General features: G+C 38.5%; 1 protein-coding gene across 6 annotated transcripts in view; it reads right to left on the bottom strand.

The window, feature by feature from the left end:
* Nucleotides 1–22,976, bottom strand: part of SYNPO2 (synaptopodin 2) — a 236,604-nt gene that overhangs the window by 184,464 nt on the left and 29,164 nt on the right. For 4 of the 6 annotated variants that reach the window (XM_034959068.3, XM_003830051.5, XM_008955432.6 and 1 more), the window contains exon 1: nt 12,556–12,924. The exons of the other annotated variants lie outside the window; for them this stretch is intronic. In XM_034959068.3, coding sequence (XP_034814959.2) covers nt 12,556–12,660 — 105 coding nt within the window. In that variant the 5' untranslated portion in view covers nt 12,661–12,924. Of the gene's footprint in view, nt 1–12,555; nt 12,925–22,976 lie in introns of those variants that run through there. 6 annotated transcript variants of the gene reach the window in all.

Raw genomic sequence — 22,976 nt, 5'->3', positions numbered from 1 at the left:
GAGGATTTCTCGTCAATTCATTCTCTTTCAGTATTTTGCAATATATTATGTTTTACTGTGCCTGATTAAGTGAATTTCCATATAATTATCTAGTTTCAAGGAAATTGACTCTCACAAAATGATTCCTATTAAAATACGTCTGAAAGGAAGTTAATAATTAAAGATAACACATTTCAAGCACAACAGAAAAACAAGAATACAGCAGAGCTGACTCTTCGCCTGTGCTCCTATGGATACTTTTCATCATATTGTGAGATTAATACCATTACTGCTTAATCCTATGTGACAGGTAGAGAAAATATTCAAAATTATCAAGAAGATAATTTGGAATATGAGTTATTTGGAATATGTGACAGAGGAACTTTGCCTTATTGTGTCTTATGATGTTAGTTTAGTTAGTGTTACTGTGAAGCAATTGGGATTAGGAAGCTATTTAAAAACTAACATCTGAGCAGCAAAAACTTCTGGATTTGTTTTTTCAACAAGGGTTGAAGTCAGGCAATACTCAATTTAAAACTTAACAGAATTTAAGCCAAGCATAATGTTTAGAAAGATCATCATGGGTACAAATTAAAAGTGGCTAAAATAATACAATATGGCAACAAACCAAAATGTATTTTTTTGCAAGTACTGTTGAAGATGCAAAGAAAAATATATCAGAAAATTAGTATAAATAATACTAAAACAAACTACATATTGGAGGAAGTTTCCTGTATGGTTGGATAAAAAAATATATGTTACTGGAATATCTCGGCTTATGGCATTTTCAAAATTATATTTCAATACTGAAATAAAAAATTACTTCTCTGGGGATCCAAGAAAGAAAGATACTGGAGATAAGTTCTCAAAAGTATATGAAGTCTTTAATTCAAGAAAATTAATATTTTGTAGAAAAACTGTGTACATTGATAATCATTGATAAAGTACTTGGCTTTAGCAGGAACTGACAAATATCTATAAGATAGATAGATAGATAGATAGATAGATAGATAGATAGATAGATAGATAGATAGACAGACAGACATATGTGTATATATATAGAGAGAGAGAGAGAAAGAGAGAGAGAGAGAGATTCTAGGGTAAGATTACAAAGGTGCCTTAAATCAAATTCATTCAGTGCATTACTTGTAGGCAAGTTCATGCAGCAAAATAATAGAAGTGCAAAAATGCTACAGGAGGTCATGATTAATTTTATAGAAACTCACATTTAAACCATACTGGAATCTTTAAAATGTAGCAATGATATAGGGAGTGACTAGGAAAAGTTTTTATATCATACAGACATTTGTACCACTGAGGTTCCAATGGTATCTCTTGCAAATCCTTAAAATACTTGTGGAACCTAAGGATATTTCAGTTTTATTTAACAGATAAATGGATGTTCCAAATTTGTTGACGTTTTCTGTGATGACGAGTGGCTTTTAGTTGCTGGTCACCTGACATATATTTTAGGATACTAAGCATGATATATTCCCTAACATGAATTGCTTTGAAAGCAAATTTTCAAAAAGAAATGAAAGAGAATTCTTGAAAATATTTCTATAGTCAAGTGATTTGGGGCTGGAAATTATTTAAATTTATTATTCTTTAAAACATCATAATAGCACATTTAACTAGGAAGAAGAATTTCTAACCCAATTTCATATTTTTCAAATAAAAAGTACAGCAGGCCGGGTGCGGTGGCTCACGCCTGTAATCCCAGCACTTTGGGAGGCTGAGGTGGGTGGATCCCCTAAAGTCAGGAGTTCCAGACCAGCCTGGCCAACATGGTGAAACCTCATCTCTACTAAAACTACAAAAATTAGCTGGGGATGGTGGCAGGTGCCTGTAATCCCAGCTACTCAGGAGGCTGAGGCAGGAGAATCGCTTGAACCTGGGAGGCAGAGGTTGCAGTGGGCCAAGATGGCACCATTGCACTCCAGGTTGGGTGACAAGAGCGAGGCTGCATCTCAAAAACAAAACAAAACAAAACAAAAAAGTACAGCCAGGGTTTAATACTCAAATATACAAATGTAGCCTATTCCAATTAGTTTGTAATAACAAAGGGTAGACATCAGAGAAAATGAAAATCTACTGGTCAAATTGCGACAAAAATAGTTGCATTATTTGTTGACGAAAATGAAAAATGATTATCAGGTAATGATTCATTTCTTCAGTGTGCACCTGCATATATTAAGAGATTATCATTTCAGCTTTGACAGTCTTTAAACTCAAGAACTGAAATAAAGTTTCACTAGACCTTTGAATCATTGTACCCCATGGGGTCACATCAAGATTTTCAAAATCTGAAAAAGTCTGTCAATCACATTGTTCTCACTTAAAAAAAAAGTTCTGGTCAGTGAGAATAAAAAGACATTTTGTATTGTCAAGAAAATAAAATAAAAATAGTTTTAAAATATTGTTTATTTCACCTTTTATCTCATGCTTTAAAGTTTTCTTTTTGGGATGTTTTATACTGTATATAAAATATTAGCCCATCAGTACATGTACATATATACTATATTTTATATATATGTACATACACCCTGTATATGGGATATGCTCAAAATTGTTTTAATTTAAGAGGCACAGTCAAAACTTTTGGCTACCACTGGTCTAATGGAGGAAACAGACTTGTGAACAAAAGCTTCAGCGTCAGGCTGCACGTGGGAGCTCAAGGTGAAAGCTGTGTGTGATCACAGCAACATGGAAGAGCAAGTGCTCCCCTTCGACTAGACAATTGAGTCAAACCTCTCAGAGAACTGACTTTAACAGAGATTTCCAGGGTAAGTAAAATTTCTCCAAGCATTTTAGGGAAGGTGCCAGGAGATGGGGTGGACAAGCATTCCAGCCAAGGACACAGCAGGGATGAAGCAACCAGGGAGGAACAGTGTTTGAGAGAACTGTGGTATTTTCAAATAGCTAAATGCACTTCTGGGAGGGTGACAGGTGATGGGGCTGGACAGTTTGTCAGCATCCAGATCACAGAGAGTTTCGTGTGCCACAGTGGGGCCGTCGGCCTGTGAACAAGCCTCACTGCAGGGTGGCAGCTAAGGGCATGGGCTTTGTCATCAAACTGGCTTCTGTCCTGGTTTTGCCATTTACTAACTATATGATCTTCAATTTTTTACTTAACTTCTCTAAGCCTCAGTTTCCTCCACTGTTAAAAAAAAATGATTGTAGGAATATTAGGAACAAAATAATTCCTAAAGTGCTTAACCCATGTCTGCACATAAGATAAAACCAATGTTATGGTTATCTCGATGACAGTGATGGGGAGCCTTTGAAGTATTTTAAGCAGTGATATAACAGGTGATTTAGAAAAATCTCTCTGGCAGCTCTCTGTAGCATGAACTCAAGGAATGTGAAACCAGAAACAAGGAGACCAGTTACAGGGCCAATATAATTATCTAAGAGACAAAAATAAGGACCTGAGCCGAGGTGGTGGGAGCAGGAACACAGAGCAGGAAATGGAATAGGGGCTACTGAGGAGGTAGAAAATCAGTATCTAGACTGCCAGCAAAACACATTGGATTTATAACCTCTTAATAATTTCACCTCTGATATGTCTTGAACTGCATGACAAAATTCTCAAAAATGGTCAGCTGCTTGAAGGTTTTTGCTTCAAAAACAGGGTATCATGCCATAGTTTTCAAGAAGACATGGAAAATCTTGCTAAGAAAATTATCATCCTTCAGAAAGCAGAATTATAAATGTTTCTAGCCTACTTCTATTTTATTTCCTAAATTATTCGTCCTGGAAATAAAAGTTTCAAATAAAATGATTTGACATTAAGTAATTGAGATTATACTTAATATCAGAACAAGAAAAGCAGGTTTGGTTTAAGGGGTCACAAAAATCTCTCCAGCATGCTCTTGTTGAGATGCTGTCTTCCCATCTTAACTGGCTGTTCAAACTACACTAGACCCAAAAGTGACATGTGTAGGAGCTTAAAACACAAGCCCTGGTTCCAGGCTCTTTAGATGTGAACCCCAGCTCTGATTATACATACCCATGTGACCTGGAGAAGTCACTTAACCTCTTTGTGCCCCTGTAATGGGGATCTTAACTAAGGGTAACCTCAGAGTTCTGTCATTATATTTAAAAGGTGATTCAAGAAGTGCCTGGCACCTAGTAAACATCATATATGAGTTTCTTAAATAAAATTTTCTCCAGAAGATACTATTAAAGGCAACAAGATATTTGGGGTTAAATGACACTCATTGGTCATGATTACAGATTTTCTAGGATAAAAATAACATGTCCTGCAAAGGTGAAATTCAAGAAGGTAAATTTTGTTAAACGGGATGAAGGAAGAAGGGTGAAGGAAGGGGGAGTATCTATAGGTAGAATCACATAAAATATTGATATGGTTTGCTCTGCGTCCCCACTGAAATCTCATCTCAAATTGCAATCCTCACATGTTGAGGGAGGGAACTGGTGGGAGGTGATTGGATCATGGGGGTGGTTTCCCCCATGCTGTTCTCATGATAGTGAGTGAGCTCTCACGAGATCTGATGGTTTGAAAGTGTTTGGCAGTCCCCCACTCTCTCTCTCTCTCCTGATGCCATGTAAGATGTGCCTTGCTTCCCCTTCACTTTCTCCCATGATTGTAAGTTTCCTGAGGCCTCCCCAGCCATGTGAAACTGTGAGTCAATTAAACCTCTTTCCTTTATAAATTACCCAGTCTCAAACAGTTCTTTGTAGCAGTGTGAAAATGAACTAATACAGACATAAATCCATAATTCTGTTCAGGAAAGGTCATCCTTCATTTTTTTTTATCAACCCAGCACCCACACTGCTCCAAAATACAAGAGGAGAAGCTAGTCATTTGTGAGTAGGATTACAAAAATCCAAAGACCAATGGTTAGGAAATAGTTATTTGTTACATAATCTAGAGACACAATTTTTCATTCACAATGTTCCAAATGGTAATTCCACCACATTTTGCTGTTCATTTATCTGAAACACACCAGATTTATATGCTAGTTAAAGGAAACTATATCCAATAATCTGCCACATGCAAAGAATTTCACAAAGACTTGAAGATACAGTTTGTTGAGACTCTGGCCATCTCTGCTTTTGAAAAACAGAAAAGAATGATAGACGATTTAGAAACACTAGGTGCCTAAAGTAATCCAAAACCATAAACATGTTCTCATTGAGGTTGTCAAATAATGAAATATCCCTCAAAACAGCAGATGTTATTTTCTTTCTGAGATGAGTCTTTTAACTTCGTGAAGGTGTTTACTCTTCAGAATTGTTTAATGAACCTGTTTCAGAAATTCTCCATTGCTTTTATAAGAACCTCACTGCATTCAGTTTCATCACGAATCTGTTAGAAAAGACACAATAAACTTGGAGTCCATATATTCTTCAGGTTTATTGATAAGCAGACTGGTTCCATTTTCAGTCTTCCTCCCATTGCACATTATCTTACAGATGTGTTCCTGTAATCCTTTTCCTTAGGCCCATTAAAAAAAAGAATAGTTTGTTATCAATGTTTTCAAGGATTAAGGTTAGATTTAGTGAGATTCTATTTCATACAAACCCTGTATTAAAGTCATTGCAATTTTCAACAATACTAAGTGACAGCCTGTTCTTTTTATCCAGGCTGACGCAGGGGAGTAGCATGATGCCTCTAACAGAGGGAAAGAATTATATTTAACTTTGGGCTTCTTTATATAATGCTTTTGCAATTAATTTATTTTTCAGGATCAGTTTTTTAATCTATAAACTGAGAATTATAAAACTTTATCAACTGAATTAATATTAAAAGAGATAACATATATTAAGACACACTTTGGAAATTATAAGATATACACATGTGAAGTATTTTTAGCCAAATATATAAATTAGTTTATATTCTTAAACACTAATTAACTGACAGAGAGAAGTTATTTTGGAAGCTACATTAAGAAGATTGCTATGAAAAATATGCAAAATATCCTGTTAGGTATAATGTGTATGTCACAATGACACTGCATACTGATGTCCCCATTTGGTAAGGCAAGGATCCTTGCATTTCCTGTGGATGAGTGACTATCATAAAAGGTGGCTAGATTTGAACCATCTTGCCAAGGCCCTACCCAGAAAGGCCAAACTCAACCAGAGTCTAGCAGGAGAAAGCTGGTATCTTGATGAACCAATGGGCTTGTAGGGGGTACAGAAGAGATTATCAGAAGCCTGATTTCCTGTGTTAGGGGACTGTGCACTAATGAGGCCCTCTAGCTCTCCCGGAAGAAACCATACACATGCTCCAGAATTTGGACACCAGCCACAGAGAGGACATTAATGGGTGCTCACATTAACCAAAGAAGCACAACACCCAAAGAAGAGAGAAACGCCACCTCATTCAGTTATGAATAAATATATCTATCTGCCCCTTTCCTCTTCACATCTTTCCTCCTTCCCTCAACCATGGAGGGGCTAGAGGGATATGGGTAAAGAGCAGGTACCCTCCTTTCCATGCCACACCCTGGAGCCACAAGCCTGGCCACAGTGACTAGGGAGAGAGTTTAGAGTCAGATAGTTGACTGAAGCTTTAATTAAAGTTGACTGTTTTAATAACCAAAAGCCACCAGAAAAGATGAGATCTGCCCAAAATGTTACTAACAAAGGGATTCATCTTTATCATGTTGAAAGCAGTTACTGGAAGAAATATATGTTTATAATGGAACGAGTTGACACTCCTTAAAAAAAATCATTTACATCACACAGGTTCATATCAATCACATGTTCTTTATGTAGGTTAGTCATGAAAACTTATCACCAACTCATGTGACTTCCATTGATGATCATGTTGAAACTAATATTTCTAGGCAAAATGAATGAAAATTTGACAGGGCATAACAAGAAGTGTATATTCTTCCTCTTTCTTTTTCTTCTTTTTTTTTTAAAAAATGTGAATCAGACTTTAGTAACCTGGGATGCTTTTTGCTATTAGGTAGATGTATGGTTTCAGTTAGCCTAGAGAAGTGTTTCTTGAATATTACTGTCAGAATATAGAATTCTCAATTTAGAATAAGAACTCTGAACTTTTATTGAGTATTAAACAAAGGCAATTGTTTTTAAAGCAAATTATATTATCTCTCTCTCTCCTTCCTCCCTTTTCTCCTACTCTCCTTCCCCCTGCATCTTTCTCCAGTTTTGTTCCCCTGACGTTCCCCCAACACGTCCACCCACTCCCACTTATGAAGGCACTAGGCAGGCTAGCAAGTCCACGGATGGAGAAGACAAGCTACCAGGAAATAAACTGCTAGTCTCCCCTCTTGCCAGTTCCCCTGATCTTTACAGTAATCATTTTGGAGCTTCCCAATACCTCCTCTTCCCCACTCCCGCTGACCCAGGCAGCCCATCCATTCTGGCTTCAGAAAGGGAAAACCCTCCCACCACTATTATGACCTGCTCACAGTGCCAAAAACTCAGATAATTTTTAGCCTCTCTCTGGTCTTCCTCTTAAGTTGACTAGGAGAGAGGCAGTGGGGAAGGGCGGAAGGGACATAATGTGCCACCATCCGTCAAGCCCTATGGGGACCTAGCTGGCCTCACTTTTTTTTTTAACCACTTCTTGAATTTTCATGACAATTATAGAACATCAGAGCAGTAAAGAATCTTAGATGATTGATGATGATGATTTCATGAACCAGCAAAATATATATAATATATATTCATATATATATCTTCTTTTTTAAGTTTTATTTTATTTTTAATTGATAAATAATAGTTGCATGTATTATGGGGTACAATGTGATGTAGTGATACATGTATACATTGTGGAATGATCAAATCAGGCTAATTAGCATATCCATCACCTCAAATATTTATCATTTCTTTGTGACGAGAACATTTAAACTCCTTTTTTTTTTAGCTGTTTTGAAATATACAATACATTATTATCAACTATAGTACCCTGCTGTGCAGTAGAACATCAGAATTTTTTGGCCTCAACTTTCTATAGCAGTGGTTGTGAATCTTGACCACACATCAGAATTCCCTTTGGAATGTTTATAAATCCTGATGTCCAGGGTGAACCCCAGACCAATAATTAAATCAAGGTTGGATACAAACTATGGTATTTCTTTTAAATAATCTTTCCTTTTGGGACCACTTTAACCTACTTTTATCCTCTCGGGCACCTGTTTCCACCAATAAGGAAGAAGAAAAATCAAATCTCATCATTTTTTGTAGCTTAACCATTGGCAAGCAATGTAGCCTTTCTGTGCCGCAATTTCCTCATCTCTAAAATGAGGATTTTTTCATACCTACTGTTTAGGTTTTGAGGAACATTTGAAAAGATAATACTAGCAAAGCACTTGCAACTTTTCCTGGCACACGGCAAGGGCTTGACACATGTAAGCTACATATGTGCTATGTCCAGCTAATGGCAAAGTTCATGCATAATGAATATTTTATCTCATTGTCATCTTTCAGAAACCTCCCTTAAAATACACAATTCCAAAATAAGGATTTTTTAATATCGCCTACTTAATAGATTTATCTAGAGCACACTAACTTCTATAAGCATGTCTGTGTTTAAAATTCCTAGAAAGGGCTTAAAATCAATTTAAAAATTAAGTGATTAAGCATATTTTAATAAAGGTATTACCAGTTTTCATATATAGGAAGGAGCATTTATTCTCAAGTATACATATTCAAACACATTAAAATCTTTTTCCCCCTTTAGAAATACCTATGTTTCTGGAATTCTTCTATTTGAAACATTTTAAAAACCTTACTGATGGCACTAAGGGATAAGAATTACATTACTGAAATGTGCTTTGTGTAAATAATACATTTTTATTCAAAATCTAAAAGAACACATATCCAATAATAGATAAGAACTATTAAATTCATTTTGGCCTTATGAAATGAAGGATTATACAATGTCACCTCAATTTTAATGAACAATTATTTGAAACTTTGAACTAAATTCAGTAGAATACATACTATAGTGGTGCATAAGATTTGAAGAAAAAATAAATTTCTAACTATATTAAAACGTACAAAGGATAAACAGGCTGAACATTTTTTTCTTAATTATTTTCAAAATGTGAGTAATTTTTCAATTGCAGGTAAGATTTTTTGTAAAACAAAAATTTCTCCCCACTCCTTTATATGAGGATTTTTCAAAGTGATTTGCCAAAAGTATGTCCTAAGACAGGGCCAGATAAGTACATGTCCCAAAAGAGAGAGTTTCGTAAAGGAGAAGTGCTCACATTCTTTTTGTAAAGCTATCTGCACACACAGTGGGGTTTTCTGTTTGGATAAATTTGTTTCTGTTTATAATCTCTTGAAAATATACTTTGCAGAGTATTATGCTATAACTCAGTGTTAGAAATGTTTGCTTCCCATCACATATATTTAGAATATAAATTAAAAGATATACAAACATTTTAAAAACAAGCTTATGTTACTGATTACTTGGGCTTTTAAAAATTTGGTTTATTTTTTAAAACAAAACAGATTTTCGTGCCATTGAGCTTAACTGTCAATGACAAGTTTTGATAATGAATATTCCTGTTATTTATCTTTAAAATTTGGGGTTTGCATATAGTTCAACCAGCTAACCAAATACTAAACATGTTTGAACATATCTCAGAAGTGACTAAATATGTCAATATAAGGATATTTATCAGGAATTATAAAGTTATTCAATTTTTTATTGTTCTTAATAACATTAGACTGTTTTTTTGCACTATTTCTGCCTGTTAGATTTTTACTCTATATAGAATTATGAAAAACCTAAATATGTAGATATTTCACAACAAGCCAAAATGTGTTATTGTCTACAGAACTGCTTTGTAGCATTCCCATTTTAAGGAGCATGGTTCAAGCACTCACTGAAATTTTCTTTTCTTTGATAATTTAAGTTTTCCTTCAACTCCCAAATTAATTTTGTGCATGTTATTCAAAACTGTGAACATTTGATTTGACAGCAACCATCTCTCTAGCCTTTCTGTCTCTTTCCTTGCATCCAGCCCTAATAAGCTATCACCAGTCCTTACAAGAAGAGAAAGTTTATGCCCAAGCAACATTCACTTTGCCTTGAACACATTGAGATACCATGAACAGAACTGAATTGACTTAATGTTTTAAATAAAATACAGTGATCCTAATGAGGCAATGGCCTTGATAGCAGAGAAAGTGATAAGCGCTTTGTTCCAAGGGATTTCTCCCACAAATAATGCTAGTATAAGAAATCAAATATAATCATTTGAACTAAAAAAAGAAAAAGACCAACAAAAATGTGCGTTGCCACAGTAATTTAGAACTTACATCTTCTATAGATAGCTCTTTAGTCTTTTTAACATATGGACAAAAGGTAGACTGTAGACTACAGTCTGTCTCTCTCTCTCTCTCTCTCGCACACACAAACACACAAAAATTAAGGCAAACTTCCAGATACTTTTATAATGATATTTTAAAATCTATAGCTCTAAGTATAGTATCACAAACTACAAAAGCAAAGCAAACATCTAGATGCTTTAATAATGATCTTTTGAAAACCACAAATGTATTGCTGGGTATTTTAGGAAGGATGATTTAGGGGGAGTGTAGGACTGGATTCTGACATAGCCTAACAACCTTACTGAATCCTGAAAACAGAGATGCCATTAGCAGAGAATCTCCACAGCACCCTTTCCTAGCAATCTGCTTCAGCTCTTCAGAGAATCGCCGCAAGGAGGTCCCACATTGAAATCGTCACATGAAGAACTCAGAAGAAACCCACTACCCACTCTATTCTTCAGGCCTGGCTGCCAAAGAGCCACCAGAGAACAACAGCACTCAGCCACTCTGTCCCCATATTTCAATTAGTAGGCAAGCAATTCTAAAACTGTACACTATCAGGACTGTAGAATACTTGGGCAAGACAGAGCTTCGTAGACTGCACAGTCCAATTTCTTCCTTACTTCTTTACCACCTAAGTTAAAATCTTTGTCTCTCTCTCCCTACACACACACACACACACACACACACACACACACACACACACACAGAGAGAGAGAGAGAGAGAGAAACTGATGAGACAGGAAGGGTGAGAGATTTTCCTAAGGCCAGGCTGCAAGTTAGATCAGAGCTGGAATTAGAACCCAAATCTCATACCTAGAGCCAGCCAACTGCTATTCTAGACTCAGGACAAATCTGCTTCAGTGTCATGAATTCTACATATGCTAAATTGGGCATTCATATTTTATCTGAGGTTGCCTGCTATTGACTCCTAAAGGAACCCAACAAAACCACCTTTCTGAGCCTTTAATCACTCTGCCAGTTCCAAGCTGAAAACTCAAGGCAAGTTACTTAACATCTCTGGGCTCTTTCCTCATCTAAAATTCATGGGTTGAACTGCAGACCTCAGAGGAAGTTTCCAGTAATAAAAACTCTGCTTTTCATCTACTGTTTTATGGTTCATTCTTGATGTTTGCAATTTTCACTAGGTGGCAGGATTCCACCATCACATTACGAAAGGATTTACATATGATGCCTGGAAGCAAAAAGAAGTTTCAAAGAAACTTCTTTCTTCGCAAAGGACACTAAAAAAAAAAAAAAAAAAAAGTAAAAGGCACAGGGAAACAATAACTACAAAAAAAAAAAAGTAAAAGCCAGAGGGAAACAAACAATAACTACAAAGGCAATGGCCCATGTATTTCATAGAGATCTGTACCCATTTTTAATATAAGCATAAAATAGGAAATTAATCCCATGCTCTTGCATGTTCTTCAATACAATACTATAATTTGCAATTTGATGATAAGGTTAGGTAAAAGTTTGCTTAGTTTTGTGCATTTTAAGTTTTATTTTAGCTGAATGCCAATTAGAGAATACCAGATCCCCTTGGGCTAACCAGTATGCAGGCAATCTAATGGCAATAAAAACATAAAGCATTTTAAATAGTTATTAATGTGTTACAAAGTTACCTCTTAGTTACTCATAATATATTTAGATTATCTTCTAAGTTTATTTTTGAGATCTTGACCAAAAGAGTACATAAGAAGGAATACAGCACTTGGATTTTTGCATTTATTTGTCAAATCCTTAAAAGGGTATTCTTTTAAATAGATTTTATGACACTTCATCATACTTTTAAAATTATTGCCCAAAATTGGCCTTTTCATGAATGCTGCATAATAAATGTCACTACCAACACTCTATATGAGTCCCCAAAATAGCCAAGCAAAGTCGTTATGCTGAACTGAGCGTTTCTCCTCTGCCAGAGCCAAGTGAAGTGACATGAAACAATAACTCAACTGAACATTCTAAAATTGCCTGGAAGAAACGCTCCCCAGTGTCTTGCTTGTTGTCAGAAGAACATGTTAACTAGGCCTTTTCCTCAGCTGATAAATATGGCATTCTTCCCACCCACCCCTCATCGATTGCAAGTTAATTACATAGGATGTGGCCCATTACTCTCCAAAGTTTCTTAGAAAATAACTCACTTCCTAGAAAAATCTTAATATCCGCAGCAAAATCAAATAATACTTAGACTTCTACATCAGAACCTGAAAACACCATCAACAGGTTGCTTTCATTCCTTCCTTCCTAGCACAGAGCCGTGACACTTCGTTCAGGTCCTACCTTTGCAACTTGTAAGGGCTGCTTCTGCTCCTTGCCACCTTGCAATCTGAACCCCCAGGGCGCCCCTCCAGTCATGGAAATGCAGATAAAATCCCCTGTGCCCATGTTTTCCTTTTAGTTGGGCAGCATGAAGAGCTTGACAAGACAGACGAAGCTTGGGTGCGGTAGAGGATGCGCACTCAGCTTCGGGCGCCTGCCGAGGACGCAAGACTGGGTAATGCAGAGCGTCCGCCGCTGCTGCAGCCGCTGCCCCAGCCGCCGCCCCAGCCGCCTGCTGCGAATTTGTGCGGCTAATGGGCTCATTCTCAAGGAGGCAGAGGCGCTCGCAGCATCCAGGACACAGCCCACTCTTGCGTCACTCTCCTTTGCTCGGCCCACCTTCGAGGAAAGGAAAGCAGCTTCACACACTGGAGAATGTCCTCACGTGGGGCGAGATAAGGGAAAGGAGGACGGAAGGGAGAGCCAAAGTTATCTTGCACTAACAGATTAAATCCAAGCAGTTAAAGGTATAAGTATGATTGAAAAACTTACATTTAATAATTCTGTAAATAGTAAAGGACACATGAAGGTTTAATCTCCACACCATGAATGACGTCCTAAAATAGGAGCGTTGGGAATTCAACTACTAGAGGATTAGATTCTCTCAAATAAATGTTTTGAGACTTGCCACATTTATGAATGGAATAGACAAAAAAGAGTTAAAATGAGTTAAATTACTACTTTTCTGTCTGCAGTCTGCTGAATTATTCCTATAAGAGGAAACAAAAGAAAGCACAAACTTTTTGTTAATAAACCTCCAGCTCTGAAAAGTACCTTTCTGAACCATATATTTAGAGAAAGGGGAAGAGAAGAGACAGAAAGGGAGAGAGAAAGAGAGAAAATGAATATGAATTTTTCTCCTGGAAACTACATTCTTATAATTACATCTATTGCATAGTTTTGGGTATGTTAAATTTTAACGTGTTTTGTTTTCTTTCTACCTGCTGATCTTCTTAAACCCAAACCCAACAGTTAGTCAACTGCATAAAATGTACAATGTCACCTACAGGTTTCTTATTTTTATAGTTTGTCATCCCATGTCATGAATCTGGGTGGTCCAATATAAAAGCAGATTTTGTATATTCCAAATATTTAAATGTTTTAAATCTGAATACAATCTGCCAAAAATGTACAAAAAGGACATTTTAATTTTCCCATAATACTTTTGTTTTCCATAACATTCATCCACATAAAAACATACTAAATAAGGAAGAGCCTGGGAAAGTTTGTTTGTGTTACTTGTGGTACCAAACAAAATTTCCAGACACGCTGCCTGTTTCAGCACTAAGAAGCACTATATACAGTAAGTCCTCACTTAAAACGTCACAGATAGGTTCATAGAAACTGTGACTTTAAAACCAATTTTACCATCGACTAATTGATAAAAACAAGGTTAAGTGACTACAGTCTATTTCTGGTCACAAAGACATCACCAAACTTTTAAATAAGATTAAAACACTTCTAATATTAAACATGGAAATAAATGTCAGCTACACATGCATTTAAGAAAGATTAATAAAAACAAGATAATCATGGACCCAATTTTTGGTGAATCAGTGAGTGAGGGCAGCTGTAGTGGTGGTGGATTCAATCAAGGAATAAATGTTTGCAAAAGGAAAATTATAAGGAGTACCTCCTGTCACAATGCAGTTCAAAACCACCACAAATATAGCAGGCTCACTGAGAAATTTCATACGGCATCATCTATTGTTGTGCATTTGTGTGATTAACATATATTTTATGAATTTTTTTTGAAAATAATTTGCATCCATACATTCATTCCTCCTCCAACCCACTTATTCCCATTTAGGGTCTCCAGTGGCTTGAGCCTCTCCCTGCAGCTTAGGGCGCAAGGCAGGAATCAGCCCTGGACAGCCCTGACCATCCCATCAGAGGGTGCACGTGCACACACACACACACACACACACACTCACTCACTCAGACGGGGACCATTTAGACACACCAGTTCATCTCATGAGCACAGCTTTGGGATGTGGCAGGAAACCAGAGGACCTGAAGAAAACCTATACAGACATGGGGAGAACTTTCAAACTCCATACAAACTGACCCCAGCTGGAAATACATTTTTTTTTCTCATCAATGTTGTCATGAAACAATGTTGAATAAAATGGCATTATTCAAGGACCTGTGGTACAATGAACATTTTACACAGCCCATGCTCCCCAGAAGTCAAAGGCATCAAGTGATTTTATTTGTGACTCATCACTGGAGTGAGGACAATGAAATCAGAGATTGTGGCACTGGAAGAGACCCTTTGAAGGTCATGAGGGCCAGATACTCATCCCAAGTTTGATTCTTTTCAGAAACACGAATTGACTTTCCCAGTCTTTCCTTTAAACAATAGTTACAAGAGACATCATAAAATATGAGCTTTGACACTAATTACAATAGCAAAGACTTGGAACCAACCCAAATGTCCATCAATTATAGACTGGATAAAGAAAATATGGCACATATACACCATGGAATACTATGCAGCCATAAAAAAAGAATGTGTTAATGTCCTTTGCAGGGACATGGATGAAGCTGGAAGCCATCATTCTCAGCAAACTAACACAGGAACAGTAAACCAAAACCACATGTTCTCACTCATAAGTGGGAGTTGAACAATGAGAACACATAGACACAGGGAGGGAAATATCACACATTGAGGCCTGTCGGAGGTTGGGGTACAAGGGGAGGGAGAGCATTACGACACATAACGCATGCGGGGCTTAAAACCTAGATGACGGGTTGATGGGTGCAGCAAACCACCATGGCACATGTATACCTATGTAACAAACCTGCACGTTCTGCACATGTATCCCAGAACTTAAAGTAAAAATTTTTTAAAAATGAGCTCTGAGAACAAAGAAAAAAAACACTTTCATATTTGTTCTTTTTACTTTTTCATGTCCCTTCTGCTCCTCAACCCACTCAAGTCTAGCTTCAAATTAGTGATGGTGTCCTCCTTAAATCATTTCTCCCTTAGGCTTCTTGGGCCCAGCAAGCTCTAGGCTTTCTTCTTGCCTCTGTAGCCACTCTTATCGAAGATTTACTCTGTGCAAGAACTTGAAATATAATGTTGTATTTATTTTCAAAGCAACCATGCTAGATAGGTATTCTCTTTTACTGATAATTAACAGTGCTTTAAATCCTAAGCGATAGAGCCAGGGTTTGAACTTTTATCTGCCCCAATTTGTCTGCCCTAATACCTATTCTTAATCATTGCTATTCTGCCTCCAGGTCTTATGTATTCCCTGATGCTTATCTCATGCAACCAATTATCCATTAAGACCTATGGATCTGGCTATGCGCAGTGCTGCATGCCTGTAATCCCAGCATTTGGGGAAGACAAGGTGGGCAAGGTGGGTGGATTACTTGAGGTCAGGAGCTCAAGACCAGCCTGGCCAACATGGTGAAACCCCATCTCTACAAAAAGTACAAAAATTAGCTGGGCGTGGTGGTGCACACCTGTAATCCCAGCTACTCGGGAGGCTGAGGCAAGAGAATTGCTTGAACCTGGGAGGCAGAGGTTGCAGTGAGCCGAGACCGTGCCACTGCACTCCGGCCTGGGCAATAGAGCAAGACTCCATCTGAGAAAGAAAAAAAAAAAAAAAAAAGACCTATGGATCTAACTTCTAAATAGTTTGGAAATCTGCTCCTTCCCTCATTTCCTACTCCTGGGACCACGTCTATCTCTGACCTGGACTTCAACAGTCTCCTAACTGTTGTCTCTATTCCAGGCTTGTTTCCACCCTCAATTCATTTTTTACTCCAAAGCCAGGGTGAAATTTTGAAATATAATGTCTATGTTATTTTTCCTATGGTTCAAATCTTCAAGGGCTCCCGGATAAAGTCCGAACTTTTTTACATGGAAACACTTTCTGCCTCCCACTCCCTACTTCTTCCACCTTGTTGCTTACTACCCCTACCTCGAATTTGATGATTCAGACACACAGAAGTACTGTTCTTTTCTCAAAATTGCTTTTTTGTTTCACCTGCTTAGGCATTTCTCCAAGCTATTCAGTCCTTGTCCACACATAAATCACCTAATAATTTCTCCTCATCCTCCGGCCTCAGATTAGAGATCACAAAGTCCAGGAGGACTTTCCCGACCTTCCTGGTGTCCAGGTTAGGTGTTCCTTCCACGTGCTACTATCACTCTGTACTTTCCCTCTCAGTCTAATGGTCTCTTAAGTTGTCGGAATCCTATGCTAGGTTATTAACCCTGTGAGACTAGGAGTCATTGCTGACTTATTCAGAATTCTATCCCCAAGTCTAATAGCTCCTGATGAATGATTGGTGCCCAATTAATATGAGTAAAAAAATTAAATAAGAGTTTCCAGAATAAAGACATAGAAAAGAGAGACAAAGAGTTCTAATTTATTTTTTTGTTTACTTTATTAGACTTGGAACATTTGAAATAGACCAAAATTCCTCAATTATACTCCTTAGAGACTGTGTGGAATAGGTAGTGGCCACCTCCCTAACATTCTATTTCCCATTGGTTAGTAGCTATTGGTTTAGGTAGAATTGATCCTCCCACCCCAGCAGTGTTGATCTAAGGCAATCAGAGTAATTATTCCTCCTTAACACAGAGATAGGTACAAAACCTGGGCCAAAATCAAGGAGATTCCCTTGGCCTGAGTGATTAATTCATGTATGCTCCAATCACAGGGAAGCTCAAGACTTCTCTGGATTGCCGTCAGGGCAAGGCCTCTTCTCCATGGATATTGATTTGCAGCCAATGGAGAAAACCAATGTGAGGACAAAACCACCACAAGGTGTGTTGGGAGAGACAGTCAGTCCTTCATGGGTCTCTAGTGCTTCTATATGTCTTTCTGGGTATGCCAGAATGCAACGTCCTGATGCCTTTTTTCCTGAGCCATTTCTCAGGATTATGTTTACAGCAAGCAACCTTGAGAAAAAAGATAATATCTCCATCTGAAACAAAGAGCATATTTGCTAACTCATTATTACAAAAGCAATGAATTATCTAAGCTCAGTGCCCCCTAGCTGTGATACAAACCCTCTGTGTGTGTAGCATCCATCTGGGTCATATTGTGTCACCCTTATGGGGCTTGGGGCAAGGTGAACTGATGCAAACATGCTGATGTTTCTGCTGCTTGCAGAGCCCTGAGTAGTAAAGTTCTTTGTCTCTGACCCAGAAGTTTAATATGTTCTTCCAGCACCTATGAAACTGTAACAAGCTAATTTAGTAGCCTGTAAAGACAGTAAAATCAAATCCCAGACCTAACAGGGTGAAACTGAGAAATAAGTAGAAAAATGAAACCAGAGCCCTGATCAAAGAGCACATAAGCCCGCCTCCTTTTATTTTATTTGGGTTTTAGGAATAAAAGCAAGAGAAAAAAAAAGAAAAAGAGAAATCTATTTTCTAAAGAAAAAATGGCTAAAGTCATGTTGACAATGGTCTTCTGGGACTAACTCTAATTCTATGTTAAATGATTTAACAACGTATCAGATACTTTATTTTATACTACCATTTATTCATTCACTCAAGTAATTATTTATTTAACAAATAATACCCATTCTATCTTTCCCCATTTTGATAGCACTGTAAGATTTCTGGGCCTAACATGAACTGAGAGAGCACATTATGAAACACATATATTCCATTAAGAATGACTTATTCTGCAATAATTTCATATTGGCTACCTATGCCTGGCTTGTGCCTCTTTTTTATTTTCCTAATTCAATTTTCACTCAAAAAACATCATTACTTTCCATTTTGAGCTAATGTTTATGACTGCTTCCTAATTATTCAAAGAAATAGAAGTTACTCTTCATTATGAATAAAATGGTAAAAATTTTTGGAGAAAAATAAAGCATTACAGCAAGGAAGTAAACATTATTATAAAATTATGTGAAATTTAAAATGGCAAAACCAGGAAAGATGCGTCATGATTTTAGTATCTAATGCAAGCCTAAGTCTTCCTGTCCTTTTGGGCCATCAAATCTTCCTGCTTATTAAAAGGCCTTTAAAAAAAAAAAAACAGGCGGGGCGTGGTGGCTCATGCCTGTGATCCCAGCACTTTGGGAGGCCGAGGAGGGCGGATCACGAGGTCAGGAGATCGAGACCATCTTGGCTAACATAGTGAAACCCCGTCTCACTAAAAATACAAAAAATTAGCCGGGCGTGGTGGCTGTAGTCCCAGCTACCCGCGAGGTTGAGGCAGGAGAATGGCATGAACCCGGGAGGTGGAGCTTGCAGTGAGCCGAGATCGCACCATTGCACTTCAGCCTGGGCGACAGAGCGAGACTCCGTCTCAAAAAAAAAAACTAGCAGGCATCTTACAGCATTAGCTAATATATTTATGTGAGTGTGGTTTGAATGGCTCAACAAGTAAAAACCCCAAGTATTAAAGCCCTCTTAGGATATATGTCTATTAAAAGTTTCGTTTTCAGAAAGTATGCTTTATAAAGGTGTGTGGGGTGTGTGTGTGAGAGAGAGAGAGAGCACATATTTTAGGATAATGAAGATGAGATAAATAAACATATTAGGCATTTTATTTTTCCAAAAGATTGAAGGGTATTTGTCTGTAATGTCAAGGAATGAAATGACAATGTTGACTCAATGTCTATTGACTATAGTTTTGCTATTTTATGTTTTTACTAATAAATATCGCATGTTTTACATTTTAAGAAATACTGAATTATCTGAAACAACAGAAAGAGTAAAGATAATTTTTAGGGAAAAATGTAATGTCAATGAATTACTGAAAATGAAATTTAAACAATAGCTTCTATATTTTTTAAGGAATCAAATCATTTTCTCATGGGTTGTGATTATTTGGAACAGCCGCTAAATTGTACTCCCCAAAATCAGTGTTAAAATTTGGAGCTTTGAAATAATGTATTTTTTTGTTGTTTCATTTTACTTCCCCCCAATAAAAAGTGACCGACAACAATAAGAGGTAAAATTATGTATATGGGAAGAAATTAATATCCCAGACAAAGACAGCGAAGTCTTTAAAATGCTTATTGTTAACTTCTGAAAGAAACATGCTGGTTGGGATTAATTGCAAATAACAGAACTTTATCATAAGTGCCAGATAGATCATCAACAGGATGGATAAACACTTGAGGACCTATATTTAATAGTTACGCAACTCTCTGATTATTGGAGAATCACGCATTTGTCATGTGCTGGGCACACTAGAGGCTGATGCAACTGGAATCCTTGTGTGGTTTCCAGGAATGAAACATGCGCACCTCCATGAAAAGCCATCTGAGCAGGTGGGGTGGTGCTCGGTAGCATTCCAAAGAGGGAGAGAACGAGCAGTGTGAAAGAAGACGCCCTCAGGCCCTACCCAAAACAACTTCCCTATGATCTATGTGCCGTCTCTCACTTGGAGGCCGAACGTGGCTTAGGGAAAAACTACCACTGCTACTACTGCCAGTGATTTAAAGTTCTGCCACAGAGGCTCGCAGTCGTAAGGGGACGCTCCCCAGCAACTCTTTCTTTTACACAAAGCCCAGGGCTGTTGCCTTGCTCCCCCTCGGGGCATAAGAAAGTGTATTACTGTGCTAGGGCTCCATAACAAACGCCACGGATTGGGTGGCCTAAGCAACAGAAGTTTATTCTTTCACATTTGGGGGTCTGGAAATCTGAGATCAAGGTGTCAGCAGACTGGTTCTTTCTGAAGCCTCTCTCCTTGACTTGCAGATGGTCACTTCCCTCTGGCTTTACATGGTCTTCCCTCTGGACAGGTCAATATCTTTTTTTTTTTTTTTTTTTTTTTTTTTTTGAGACGGAGTTTTGCTCTGTCGCCCAGGCTGGAGTCCACTGGTGCGATCTCGGCTCCCTGCAACCTCCACCTCCCGGGTTCATGCCATTCTCCTGCCTCAGCCTCCTGAGTAGCTGGAACTACAGGCGCCCGCCACTACACCCGGCTAATTTTTTGTATTTTTAGTAGAGACGAGGTTTCACCGTGTTAGCCAGGATGGTCTGGATCTCCTGACCTTGTGATCCGCCCACCTAGGCCTCCCAAAGTGCTGGGATTACAGGCATGAACCACCGCGTCCGGCCCTTAACCTCTTCTTATAAGAACACCAGTCATATTGGATTAGGGCCCACCCTAAAGACCTCATTTTAATTTAATTATCTCTTTAAAGACCCTTTCACAAACACAGTCATGTTCTGTTTTACTAATAAATATTGCATGTTTTACATTTTAAGTAATACTGAATTACCTGAAACATCAGAAAGAGTGAAGATAATTTTTAGGGAAAAATGTAATGTCAATGAATTACTGAAAATAAAATTTAAATAGTAGCTTGCATAATTTTTTTTTTTTTTTTTTTTTTTTTTTGAGACAGAGTCTCGCTCTGTCGCCCAGGCTGGAGTGCAGTGGCGTGATCTCAGCTCACTGCAACCTCCACCTCCTGGGTTCAAGCAATTTCCTGCCTCAGCCGCCCAAGTAGCTGGGATTACAGGCAACAGCCACCATGCCCAGCTAATTTTTGTATTTTTAGTAAAGATGGGGTTTCACCATCTTGGCCAGGCTGGTCTTGAACTCCTGACCTCGTGATCCAACTGCCTCAGCCTCCCAAAGTGCTGGGATTACAGGCATGAGCCACTATGCCCAGCCGGCTTCTATGATTTGAAATGAACAAAATCATCTTTTTCATGGATCATGATTATTTGGAACTGCCACTAAATTATACCCCCCAAAATCAGTGTTAAAATCTGGAGCTTTGAGGTACTGGGGATTAGGTCTTCAACATATGAACTTGGAGGGACATAGTTCCCCCCATAACAAGAATGCACAGCATACAGATAGCCTAACTGCTTATTAGTTTCTTCCCAATGCACAAAGTATATAAAATGACCAGACAGAATAATTTTTCACATTTTGATCTTTTGTTGGTCCTTCAGATTTTCTCCTTCTTATTCTGAGCAAGTAGCCAGACCCTTACAATTTCCTTACCTCAGGGACTTTTGCTGAGCAGGAAAAGAAGGTGGTAACAGTGATTCCCAGTTTTGTAACGCCTAACCTTCACGAAATGACGATGCAAGGGGTCTCAGAGGGAGAGGAAAGAAAGGGGAGCACCGTTGAGAGAAGTAAGGAGGGATTCTGTCCTGACAGGGATGATCTGCTGCTCCTGGGTCTCTAAAGTAGTGCAGACCTCCATGCTGCTGACAGGCAACAGGCCTCAGAGGCAAACGGCTGCAGGGTCTCGGAGGGAGGCGGGACATCAAGGGCAGGGCTGCCAACCCCGCCAACATTCTTCAGCCACACGCATGTCACAAAAGTTGCAGTTACGTACCTGACTGCTGGCCAAGACCACGGACAGTTCAGTGACCAGTGAAGGCAAATGATTGATGACCTGCTGCTCTGTTGAACCCCAAGACCTTTGCAGCCCCTCGTGTTTTAGTCTCTTTGGACTGCCATAACACAGTATCATACGCTGGGCGATTTAAACCACAGAAATGTGTTTCCCACAGGTCTGGCAGCTGGGAAGTCTAAGATCAAAGGGCTGCTAGGTCCACTGTCTGCTGAGTGCCCTCTTCCTGGTTTGTAGATGACTGTCTTCTCATTGTGTCCTCACATACAAACATAGAGAAAGATCATCTCTCTTGTGTCTCTCGTCTTACATGGGCACTAATCCATTCACAAGGGCTCTATCCTCATGAGCTAATTACCTTCCCACAGCCCCACTTCCAAATATACACTGGGGATTTAGGATTCAACATATGAATTTCAGGGGAGACAAAAACGTTCAGTTCCCCAGAGCCTAGGGAAAAGGAGGCTCTAACCATCTCTGAATTGGCACTTCTGTGTTCAGAATTGGTTCGTTCCAGTGGGTTCATGGTCTCCCTGACTTCAACAATGAAGCCACGGACCCTTATCGGTGAGTGTTACAGTTCTTAAAGATGGTGTGTCCAGAGTTTGTTCCTTCAGATGTTCAGATGTGTCGGGAGTTTCTTCCTTCTGGTGGGTTCTGTGGTCTTGTTGACTTCAGGAGTGAAGTGGCAGATCTTGACAGCGAGTGTTATGGCTCTTAAAGGTGGCGCCTCCGGAGTTGTTCATTCCTCCCTGTGGGTTCGTGAGCTCGCTGACTTCAAGAGTGAAGCCACAGACCTTCACAGTGAGTGTTACAGCTCTTAAAGGTAGTGTGGACCTAAAAACTGAGCAGCAGCAGGATTTACTGCAGAGAGAGAAAGAACAAAGCATCCACAAGACAGAAAAGGACCTGAGTGGGTGCCGCTGCTGGCTGGGGGGGTGGCCAGCTTTTATTCCCTTATTTGGCCCCACCCATGTCCTGCTGATTGGTCCATTTTACAGAGTGCTGATTGGTTCATTTTACACAGTGCTGATTGGTGCGTTTTTACAGAGTGCTGATTGGTGTGTTTA

This window comes from Pan paniscus, chromosome 3 (assembly GCF_029289425.2).
Source record: "Pan paniscus chromosome 3, NHGRI_mPanPan1-v2.0_pri, whole genome shotgun sequence".
Classification (NCBI taxonomy): Eukaryota; Metazoa; Chordata; class Mammalia; order Primates; family Hominidae; genus Pan; species Pan paniscus.
Note: the sequence above shows the minus strand (reverse complement) of the source record. Positions and strands in the feature narration are given on the sequence as shown.